Source organism: Diabrotica virgifera, chromosome 5 (genome assembly GCF_917563875.1).
Source record: "Diabrotica virgifera virgifera chromosome 5, PGI_DIABVI_V3a".
Taxonomy (NCBI): domain Eukaryota; kingdom Metazoa; phylum Arthropoda; class Insecta; order Coleoptera; family Chrysomelidae; genus Diabrotica; species Diabrotica virgifera.
The window spans coordinates 74595668-74608555 of NC_065447.1; the positions used below are offsets into that span (position 1 = coordinate 74595668).

The 12888-nt window shown below is 34.1% G+C and overlaps 1 protein-coding gene and 1 pseudogene across 1 annotated transcript in view; one reads left to right on the forward strand and one right to left on the reverse strand.

Annotated features, from left to right (window-relative positions):
• The window catches only part of LOC114342200 (uncharacterized), a 75651-nt gene extending 64120 nt beyond the window's left edge, over positions 1 to 11531 (forward strand). The window contains exon 8 of the mRNA XM_050650144.1: positions 89 to 11531. Within this exon, the coding sequence (XP_050506101.1) occupies positions 89 to 349 (261 nt within the window). The 3' untranslated portion in view covers positions 350 to 11531. The remainder of the gene's footprint in view (positions 1 to 88) is intronic.
• LOC114342199 (tubulin beta-3 chain-like) lies at positions 8959 to 9616 on the reverse strand (annotated as a pseudogene).
• Positions 11532 to 12888: the final 1357 nt, after the last annotated feature.

Here is a 12888-nt window from a genome sequence, read left to right on the forward strand (position 1 = left end):
ATGTGCATTTATTGATGGTTAAACGAAAACTTCTTAAATTAAACTAATTTATTTATCAAATTTAAATAACCACTTTTCCAAATTTTAGTGTGTACCAATCTTAGGAAGAGGATTTGAAACAGGAGGCTACAAATGCGAATGTAAACAAGGCTATGAATACCCATTCGAAGACCCCATAACCTATTACGATGGACAACTAGTAGAAGCAGAGTTTACAAACCTAGTGGACGATAACGAAACTCGCTTTAACATGTTCAAATGCAGACTGGCGGGTGCCGGTAGTATAGAAGTAAGCATAACGACTGTTGTAGTGTTGTTATTGATTTCCTTGGGTTTGTATAGAGTTTAATTAATAGAAATTATTTGTGGCTCATCAAATTGGTGTTCGTATCAGCATGCTGAAAGTGAAACAAGACATAGTGCATTCATTGTTGAGTTAGTCTGATCTAAACCGTCAGTAAAAGGTATGTTCCCTTGTTTTCTGCTGAAGCACTAGTTCTAAAAAAGTGTAGAAGTGCCACACTAAGTCATTCCTTTGCTCTGTTCCACTGAAAAGTGAAATCTACACCAGCTTCTGAGAGCGTGCATATCTACACTCGTCTTGCGCAGTATCATCCAACCTAGTTTGACAACTGTTTAGCTGTCAGATGTATGTGTTTACAAAAAATATCTTTTTCTTTTTAATTCAATTTATATTGAAAAACTTTAAAAAGCTTTTAGTACTTTTAAAACAGTAACTACAAATTTTAATGTCATTTTATATTTTGTTGTTTCTAACCTGACTTGTTACAACTGTAACTCAAAGGTTGACTACACTAGAACGTTCCTTTGCTTACTGACACAGCCAAGATTTTCGTTTGACACTAGCCAGTGTAGCCACACTCAACTACACTCGAAAGTGCTACACTAGAGAGCCAAGGAACATACCTATTGTACGACTCTCCTAGACCTGCAGCGATGAAGCACAATGTGGTTTGTTGTTATATTTTAACATAATAAAAATATTATCTTATACCTAATTTAACAATTAACTTGCTGTGTAATCAACTACTAAGAACTGCGAATGTAACACTAGTATAAAAATCAGTTGTAAGTGTCGTTGAATGTTGCATGTTCTTCAACGTTAAGTAAATTATTTATACTCATTATTTAAGACATGCATGTGTTTGATTTATACGAAATAGTTTTTGTAAGATCAACTCGACCAGCAGAAATCAATCCCTGTAGAAACATGTAAGACAAAACAAGTTAAGTACAAGATTTTTTTTTAACTGTTGATCTGGAATTGTTAGTTTTACATAAAAATTCTCTTTTAATAAATATATTTCCATATATCATTGATAATTTCAAAAACTCTGAAGTGAGAATTCGGAAGACTGAAATCCTCTACCGCGCTATCATTAGCTCTTCCTTGTGTGAGAACAACCAGAAGTTACAGTGCTACAAAACTTCAGCAAAAGTATTACCCATACTGTCTTTAATGTGATACTTAGTGTTCTACAAAATCTCTTCCGGTTAATCGATTGGCCGACAAGCCTGAGACCCAGAAAACAGAGAATACTTTGGTGCACTGAATACGAATATCAGCTCCAAATTGCCTAATTTGTTCTGGTTTCTGAGATATCCTAACCTAAAAGTGCGAAAATATCGGTTTTTGAACATTTTTGGTGTTATGTTGACCCCTTTAATTTTTTTCTATCCTAAAATAATATGCATAAAACCTTAAAATATAAGTTTTTCTCTTCCAAATGCGGTTGAGTTTGCTCAAATATCAATTTTTTTCATTCTGTTGAAATTTCTTTTACCTGAAATTTCTTTGATACAATCAATAGGTTTTTTGATAAAGAACTACGAAAATTATGCTTAAGAATAATTAGGTCCCAGACCACAGTCGAGCTAAACAAACTAACCACTCACCCTAACCGTCATAACCCTAAAAACCATGACTATGACATAACTAAGTAATGTTCTGAACCCTACGCGTTGGCCGGTAATGCAGGTCTACTGCTTACCGACATTGGCAGCAGTAACGTCAGAATTGGACTGTGATCGTCTGGCCCTTAGAATATAAAATAAACCAGGAAGAAGTACAATGCGAAATGACTTCGAGCCAGGAAGGAGGTTGCAAATGGCGATCAGCTGTCAGATTTGCTTTCTATCTTCAGTGACGTACCTTTGAAAGAGGGAAGAAAAGAAATTCTTAACGATTTTATTACATCTTTGATGTTAAACAAACATCTATAGATCAAGAGAAAATACGTATTAATATAATATTTCGTTGAAAAGTCAGTTAAATAACATTTTATTATACTAATAACTTCAGTTAATTTATTGCATATACAGGAGCTTTACCAGATGGTACGCCTATGCACACAGCTGATCCAATACACAAACACCTTCTAGCTCGTTGACAAAAACTTATGAGTCAACCACAGACGTTCAAAATGGCCGATTCCGCTAGAAATTTAAGGTGTTGTTGATATATGACAGACTCCTTCCGGTTTATTTTATATTCTAAGATCTTACCTGCATACTCTGCAAAGAAGATACTTGAGTAAATTCAAGTACATCACATAAATACATACACATTTAAATTGACACTTAAATTTTAAGGTGGTTATAACAATTTCTTGAAGAAAAATTATATTACAATGCTATATCCTCAAAACGGCCAAAAACAGCTATTTTTGCACTTTTGCGTTAGTGGTTAGGGTATTTCAGAATCCAGAGCCAATTTGTCAGTTGGAAGCTCAGATTCGGATTCAGCTCACAAAAAATCATCTGAAAAGTATATTCTGATCTCTGGGTCCGAATATTGTTCAAATTTTGTCGGTCTGTTTTTTTTTTAAGTTATACTTCTTTAGGCGCGATTGAGAATAAAATTTCGTAATATTGCGCGCATGCGCACACATTATGGCGTTTAGTTGCTATCTTTCAAGTTATTCACCTTGCCTGTTTGTTACCGTGAATTGTCATTAGGTACGTCCGAACCGATATAGACACAGTCCTCGTAGCGTATTAGGTATAGCATTCGGCCAGAGATCGAGAGGTCTTGAGTTAGAATCCGGAACAATTCTATACTTTTTTTTTAAAGCGGTTTAAAAAATTAAAACAAACTGTTTAAAGTATATTTATTTTTAAGAAATCATATAATAGAAGTATAACTTCTTACGTGCGTACAAAGTACACACACATTCTTTTTTTTTTTCTTCAAACCGTATCCTGCATTTTTGCTATGCTTGCTATTGTTGACGTAACTTGTGGACAACCTTTACTTGCATCTTCTTCAAGAGTTTTACAAGTACGTTTATATTCTCCAACAGGAGTTCATCGTTGTACTGTTATAATTGAAGCGAAAAGTTCTTATACACTTAAGACAATTGTGTATGAATTTGTTTTGGTTCTAACAAATAAAGATGCTTAACAGAAATAAAAAAAATTATATCTACATTACAATTTTTTACAGTGTAAAAAATATTATGATATATCAACTTTGAACAGCTGTAAATATAGGATTGTGTTGATTAATCTATATCTATATTAAATTTCACACATGTTCGTCGAACAGTAGTAAAAATAAAATGATGAACCTAAAACCAAAATAAGGAACCTAATCCTCTTTTTTATTGTTAATGGTAAATAATAAACTACAAATTTTAAACCCTTTCTTTTTTGACTGAGGTGGAAAAGTTCTAAACCGAGTAGGGAAGATATCCCTAGTACTATTAGATTCGATCCGGAAAGGAGCACGTTCTAGGACATAGCATCCAGAGTATGGATTATATGCGCCGCATATTTAATCGGAGAACGAAACATTGGGATACCTGGCGCAGTCTGAAAATTTGAGAGAAAAACTGAAAAAAAGATTCTTATTTAAATGTATAAGAACCACTTAGGCCTGCCACAGACGAGCGACTGTGGCCGGCTACTCTGTGGATCCACAGAAGTAGTTTCCGATGATTGATCGTGGGTTCTTATGTGAGCGACTGTAGCTGGCCACAGTCCTCGTCTGTGATGGACCGGCCACTCCTCACAAGAACCCACGGTCAATCATCGGAAACTACTTTTGTGGATCCACAGCGTGGCCGGCCACAGTCGCTCGTCTGTGACCGGCCTTAAAGTGACGTAGACAGAGAATATTGAATTGCCGATCGTCGTCGTACGTTCCATTGCCGGCCGGTTAAGTCAAGTGCAGGCGTAGCTTTATTAGTATTTATTATTAATTGAAGTGGACTTCTGTGTCATGTTTGATATTTATTTCTACTTCTTTACTTTACCAGTAAAGAAGTACTTTCTCCTTTCTATACTGTTCAATTTTCACATGTCAAAAATATTATCATATTTTTACTGTATTTAATCTCTTAATAAAACCCTTAACTTTAAATAAATCTCAAGCGAGCCCTGTTCAATAGTACCATTTCACCCTTCTATTTTTTACCCTCTCTCCTCACCCTTACAGACAGACAATATTTGGACTATTTGGGATTGAGAATTTCCTCTCTTCTCGTACACCCGCCAAAGGCTGAACCTCTCTCTCTCTCTCTCTCATCAGCCGTTCGACGGTCAACAAGTACCACTCACGTGAGGGTGCAATCTCTTCGCCACGATCGTTCGACGTATAAAGTCGGTACTGCTCATCTCTTGTTGACGGTCCAGCCTTTCTTTTGGGCTGTTTCGTTTCGAACAATAGCAATACGTGCACGAACAGTAATTCGGGGATGACGCCGTACACGATTTCGCAACAGTCAAAACGCGAGGCACGTCGTACGGAAACAGCCATCTCGTATGTGACCGGCTTCAGTGTTCAGGACAAGATTTCACAACTTGGTAAGACTTTATGATACATATGAATATTGTCTGTATAAAACCTTTATACTCCCACTTGAACCAGTAAACTAGCAATCCCCTAACTACAGTCCACACCCTCTGAAAGTATATTCATACTCTCACTCTCACATATGTACATATTTCGTACATATACTTCGTTTTCCATTCCATAATAATCTAATTTCCATAGTCGTATGTTGTGATAAAATTGGAGATTTATCTGTGGTTGAACTTATACATGTATTTTTGTAAACTAATTGTTACAATTTTTTATGTTGAAATAAGTAGAAAATTGGTTAAACAGTGGTTAATATTATTTGCTTTCAGCATTATGAAAATCGAACACTTTGATGACCACACCGAAAGAGGTTAATCAAACTAACCGGGCCTTTACACAAATTTAGTGCCTTGTAGAAACAAATTATTTTTTAATATACAATTTTAATTGTACCGTCCATATTTTACTTTTATAATTTCTGTTGTTTTTGTTGTTGACGTTTCTTAAAGAAGCGTCTTTTAATTGTGACCAGAGTCAATTACTCGATAATAAAATTAGTACAATTTTTCCTATAATTTTCACTGAACAAAACAATATTCAATCGTACAATTTCATGGTGTCATAACTACCATACAGTGTTACCGAATCTTCAAAATAGTCAAGTGTGTAAGGAAATTTACGAATGATATATTCTAAATATTCATTTACTTATCGCAACATTGTAATACTACATAGTTTACATAAGACATAATATTATGTTAATGTAAACTATCGTTGCTTTCAATACTAAAATCAGAATAACTTTTATAAATCCATTTTTCACTAATATGCTGAATGTTTGGCAAGAAAACTTATAACAAATTATAAAAAAATAAAAACCTTATATTATAAAAGGTATATTTAAAATCTCTAAGAAGGGATATATCACAACAGAACGTTTTCGGAATCAATATTCCATCATCAGTGTTATCACAGGTTTACATGTTTTAAGCCATCAAAATATATGGGTAAAAACCCTTAAGTTGTTTTAAAATTGTGAAGGTTACATTATGTTATAAAATTTAAAGGATGTTAAAAATATTTCCAGGTTAACCCCTGGCATCTCATGACATCAACCATATTGGTTGGAAAATTTAAAGGTAGGACCTCACATGGCAGAGTTTAGATGACAACTCAGTTGTCCATCCAGTCCAGTTGTCACCTAAACATCTAAACTAAACTAGATGACAACTGAACGGGATGGATAACTGAGTTGTCATCTAAACTCTGCCAAGTGAGATCCTACCTTTAAATTTTCCAACCAATATGGTTGGTGTCATGTGATGCCAGGGATTAATCTGGGAATATTTTTAACATCCGTTAAATTTTATAACATAATGTAACCTTCACAATTGAGGCGCTCAGGGCAACAGTGACCTAACACCAAAAACGAAGTTTTGAGATAAATGCAATCTTTGCATTCGTATTTCCATTATGCTTATGGGATGACGCTACAAATTATGTAGCGCCATTTAGCCAAATATAGAGGTAGGTTGTGTAGACCCTTGTTAGTCAGAAGATTTAATGTTGCTGCTTTTATTGTTATATTAATCTAAAAATGCTCAATTTGTGGTTTAGGCCACTGTTGCTCTGAGCGCCTCAATTTTAAAACAACTTAAGGGTTTTTACCCATATATTTTGGTGGCTTAAAACATATAAATATGTGATAACACTGATGATGTAATCATGTAATATTGATTCCGAACACGTTCTGTTGTGATATAACCCTTTTTGGGGGTTTCAAATATACCTTTTACAAGATAAAGTTTTTATTTTTTGTGGTTTATGGTATACAGCCAGTTACAGGAATTTTTCCTTGTGATGTTTACAACAAATTGGTAGTTTTATGACGACATATTATTGTCGTTGATGATATGCAGTGAATTAAGTAGGAGAAAAAGAATAACAAAATAAAATTAAGCAATTTACATTTTAAAATGGCATCCATATGTGTAAATTTTGTTCTGACATTGTAATTAGGGATGAAACGTATGCTTAACGTACTATATATAGATATTTATAATTTTTGATTTCTATAAATTTTTGCTGGAAGTATGTTTAGTTTTTGTTTTTATTGCCATCGACATATCAACATAATATCTTTTCCTATGTTAAAAATATTTTTTGTTGAATTTTGTCTGAAAATTTGTTTAGTTTCTGTTGCTCTGTTGTGTTTTTATTGTATTAATAATTTATTCTTACAGTACGCCACTCTTCTAAGAATTTTTGGATGCATGTAATAGTAAGTATTGAGTTACCCGGGAACATTTCTATTGTAGATGGAATACTTTTATTTAGAAGAAATCTATTTGTTCATTTTTTGGTAACCATGTTCCAAAACGGGATTTGTCGATAAATTGATCAGCTCCCTGCATCATTTCTTTCTTCTTGAACACTCATTTGATCTTCGCGGTTCAACTCATCGTCATCATCTTGGTGCTACGCCTAGAGGGCCTCGACCTTCTCAAGCTTTCTACGCCATTTTGTTCTGTCCCTTGCTTGCATTTTCCAATTGCCGACTCCAATCTTCTCGGCATCTTGTGGTTACCCCGTCCATCCACCTCAGCTTTGGTCTACCCCGTCTTCTCATTCCCACGGGTTGCGCTGTTAAAATCTTTTTTTATTATGTTCGATTCATGGGCCCAGGCTACATGTCCTGTCCACTGCAGGCAGTTTCACTTAATTATAGTGGTAATATCTTTTCCACCAAACGTATGCTTGTAGATATTCTGCTGTTCAAAGTTATATCTACGCCACCATATTCTGTTCTCACAGACCGCTCCGAATATCTCGCGTAGTACCTTTAGCTAAGTACTTTGATAGACCATGATAACACCTGATTGCAATTATTATTCGCCGTTTTATTTCCCCTAATGTGTTATTATTGAGGTTAACCGATGTCCCTAGATATATGAACTCTTTTACCGCTTCGAAGTTTTGGTCATTGATGATAAGATCTGCTTCAACATTTCCAGTTCTTGTGTTTGTGTTAGTCGCCATGAATTTGGTTTTATTTTGACTTATGTAACCCCATTCGTTCTGCTGCTGCTACTAGCTCGGTTAGGATTTCCGCAGTTCTCGCCCTGGTTCTTGTTAATGTCCACGTCGTCTGCGTAACTGATCTATTAAATATTGTTCCCCTGCTATCTAAATTAGCGTCTCGTACTACTTTTTCTAAGACTTCATTAAAAAGCTGAACGCCAGCGCATCTCCCTGCCTTAACCCCCTATGTATTTCAAATGGGGTTGACGAGTCAAATGGGGTCTACGTTTTATTGCTGATAGCATTTTCGCTATTGTCACTTTTATCGTACATATTTGAGTTTTTTTGGAATTCCTAATTCATTCATAGCGTTGTAAAGACTTGGTCTTAAGACATTGTCATATGCTGCTGTAAAATCGACAAAAATATGGTACATATCTATGTTAATCTCTTGCGCTTTTTCGAGGATCTGTCGTAGTGTAAAGATCTGGTTAATGGTTGAACGTCCATGCCTGAATCCTGCCTGATATTCTCCTAGAAACGTTTCGGTATAGGTAAGGCTTGAATCTCTCTTCGCGGTTCAACTCACTTGTATTTATTTCAACAACTATCAATCTACTTTTGATTAGATTTTCTAACTTATTTTTTGGTTTTTTATGTGCATCTACAATTTTTTGTTTGATTTTCATATTTGTTCTCTCAATCTTTTACAAAAAAATATGCAGATAGTTAACATTATTATATAGATATATAAATAAGATAATATGTTGTGTTTTTATTCTAAAGTGTCATTGTAATATACCAAAACTTATTCTAAAGAGTAATGTCACACTGTACTTTGTACATACACAATATTTTACTAGTAAACAAATTTCCAGCTCTAAAAATGTAGATTATATTGTCTAAATTATGAAAATTCATTTCAAGCTTTTTTATACATTAGTTCAAATTTTTTATATTTTACTTATTCTTCGAAGTCAGAAGTCGGCAATCATCATAGCTATTTTAACTTTAGAGACGTCTGTTCTAAAAAGTTCATTTGATGTACATTCGCACCATTCTCTAATGTTGCTCAGCCACGATATTTCCACTTCAAATTATGATACATCATTTTAATAAACATTATAAGGTTCCACAACAGTGTCAGATACATTAGGATTGGGCATAACGGAATAAGTGTTCATAATCCTATCAGGATACTCTTATCTGATCTTCAAAATCAACAAAGTACTATTCCAGACCCGGTACCGCCACCTAGCGAGTGTGTCAGTTGGTTGAAGACAGTCACAGTTTTCGGCTTCTTTTCGTATAACATCCAGGACAGCGTGTAGTTGTTCGGCACCCTCTGTGTAGTGACCTTCAGCCCAATTGTTATCAGCTCCGGATTAGCCGAACACAACAGATAACTAGTTTGAACAGTTGCCGTACTGACCGTACCCCATAGTACCGGGTTCCACATCCAACAGGATGGCTCTAAGATCGTATTTACCTCCGTTTGTCGGAGAAGCAACTGACGCTTCATTTAACTCGCTATCTCCTGTGTATATTCCAGTAGGATTGATTCCATGCTCTCAGAAATTAGTTACCAAAACAAAGCACCAACTTCCCATTTATTCCAAGTTTAAAATTGGGTGGCAAAGTGTCTACGTGTTTTAACTAATTTTAAAGAAATTCACTGGCTGTTTTTGTACTTTTATGAGATGTAAGTACAACTGTGGCATCTTTAAAAGTGTCGGTGGTGGCGTTCCTGTCCACTTTAATACCTGTCATGTACATCAAGTATAAGGTCTCAAGGGCAGTCTTATGATACCCCCAATTCTAGGGGATTCTACACATACACAAGTAGGCTTTCGCCCAGGGTCTCTTCGATCTTTAATTTTACCTGTCAAGATAACATTTATGAGGTTATATTTGTTATTTCGTAGAATATGGAAGTATGAAACCTTTCGCTATATTGATGTTAAGCCCGTACTCCATTCCGCACTCCATTAATGATATTTACTAAATCTTGCAACTCTTCTATATTGTCCGCTATTATAGCCGTATCGTCAGCATTTGTTAGGCAGATTATCAATAGGAAGACAATTTATTTATATATCTTTTTCTTCTGTTGTGCAAGTTGAAATATTTTTTCTACGTAAATGTTGAACAGTTGTGGGGGGAGAATAGGTTGGCAGCAGAGAAAAAGCAGCCGGCGTAATAAGCATTTAGTTGATTATATTGACAGAGAACACAGAAAAGATTGTATTGATTTTAGAAGACCACAAATTTAGTACTAAGAAAAGTGGTTATATTTGTATATTTTGTTCAATAACAATAACTCTAATATAATTTTTATCAATCTACATTTATCGCACAAAATTTATAGAAATCAAATTTAAAAATGTTAGGACTTTGTACATACAATGCTACAAAAAAATATTAATATTTAATGTAAGGTTTGGAAGAATTTTTTACAGTTTTTGTATATGTTTACAACTTTTTAACATATTTTATCTTATTTTGTTTTTTACAGAAATATAATTTGTTACTTTATATTAACAAATGTACTTCCTGTTAGCTAAGTTATATTTTTATTATTGTACTGTATTTATGAGTTATAGTCAATTTTGGTACTACTGAAGAGTAACAGAACCTGACAAATTAAACATAATATTATACGAGGTTATTTAACAAACTTGTTCGTCAGCTATATCTTTTCCTATGCGTCACGATTCATTTTCAAACAAATTAAGTCAAAACATAAAGTGAAACGTACGCCGTTCCAATACAAGTTTTCTACGATACGTAGGTCTCTACCCTAAATACTTTTGGTTCTTAATATCTTCAAAAGCGTTCCATGATGCATCCTACCAAAAGCTTTTTCGTAATCAATGAATGCCACGTAAATATCTTTGTTGGACGCGGCATTTTTTTAGTACATTTAAGCTAAGAAGTGCCTCAGTGTACTTATCGCATTCCTACATCTAATCTGGGTTTCATCTAGGTCTCTTGACTTGAAGCAATGCCTTCTTATTCTTCCATAAATAATCGAACGTATCCTCATAAAATTTAAATCTAATTTAAGTATAAAATCTAATATTTTCCTTATTGACTATTTTTAGTATTTATAATCTGCTCTAATTCCACCCAGCTAGCACGTATTGTTTTTATTTAGTTCAATTTACTTTTAATTTAGCTAAATATATCCTAAAATAAATGTCTAAAACATTCGCCATTTTCTTACATAAAAAAGGATAAAAAATTTGTAGAATATCGAATATAATATTGAAAATATTCATTGTATATTATCATTTCGTGCAATATTTTGTTTCGTATCTTAGTTTAAGCTATACAAAGAATTGTCCAAAATTACCTAAATTGACTATTATACTATAAAATAATAAACGGCAGGACAAAATCTCTACTTATTGTTAAAAATAAACGTACAATTAAAGAATCTCATTTTATGGTTTTAAATAGAAATAATATTGACTTGTATAAAACGTTTCCGTCCATGAAGACTTTCTAGTGAAATCCTATATTATTTGTACTTTAGACGACAGAGCGTCGCAGTGCTTGATAAAGCAGCTTTTAGAAGTAGATAAATTTGTATATGTATTTCCCAAATTAAGGATTTCACTGAATATTAAGATTTTATTATACAGCTGTGAAAATATATTTGCAATAAAACTTGTTTAATGTATTGTATTTTTTATTTTCATGCCTATCTATCCAAATACATAATAATAATATGCATCCTTTGAAGCGGTGCCAAAATCACTATCGTTTCACCCCTTATTTTTTTAGTTATATCCTATTTTATAAGACCGTATTTATTGAACGCCCCCGGTATAATGGAAGTTTTATTTTGTCAGTCTATTAGTCCGCATTTGAAAACCGTAAATTTTCTCACAAGTTTATATCTGAATTATGATGGGAATATGAATATTTTTAAGCTTTATCGCTGTGGTACTATAGGAAACGTTATGTGGCGGCGTATTTTCAAAGAAGGATTGAGTATCAAGTGGGTGATTGTCGTTAAGATGTTTATTTTGGAATTGAGTTTGTTTGGGTTTCGTTCGAGATTGTCAATAGTTCCCAGTAAAGACTGCACGTACAAAAATGATTAGATGATCATCTCCATGTGAAAGTTTGGACACTACTGTACGTCTTCGTTTATCATTATTTTATTGGTCAAAATATTAGCATGGCTGATGTGGGTTTGGCTTAGAGTGTATTTTGATTTTTTAATTGGTTAATGGTAAATCTTCTTCTTCCTTCTTGTATGTAGGCTTTAAAGCCTGTTTCTTCTTCAATATTATCCTCCTAAATTGCTTAGGTTATCGCACCACCTTTTTCTTGGTCTGCCAATACTTCTTCGTCCATTTGGTGACTTGGTTAATGGTAAATGAAAGAAAGAATAGATATTTTTCTTATTGGTCTAGAAGATAATATGGTGGAGGAGAGGAGGTCCGAATTCTTAGTTGGAACGGGCAGTTTTAGTTGGGACAGTTGAGTTCAGTTCTTAAAAGGAGTAAAGGAGTTTAATTCAGGCAGCCGAAGTAACAAAGGCTCGGGCCGCTGCGGCGGTACTGAAGAGTTTGAGTTCAATGAAGTTCAGTTCTTTTTCTTGGATGAGTTAGTTATATCACCGTTGGTGGATATCAGAATACAAAAAAAGACGCGACGACGAAATAGAAAAACCGATAACAATTTTAGACCACAAAGACTTTGTAGAGCTTTCTGATCAGTTGAAGGCATATTCTACTAGTTTACGAAAAGGAATCAAATGGTAGTGAAAATTAGCAGTAGAATTGCTAACATGAACTACGATAATAAATGCGTATTATTTACATTAGCTGGCAACAAAGACAAAAATGTCCATCACGAAATTCAAGGAACAAGTTGTCACTCATCTTTTGGACGAAAGTTTTACAACGCGTCCTACGCCTAATCAAATCCACGAAAATCATGTTTTAGTTGATGATGATAAGAAAAACAGCCATGATTTGAAATATTATTTTTCTTCTGGTTCCTATCCATTTCGGATGTTGGAAATC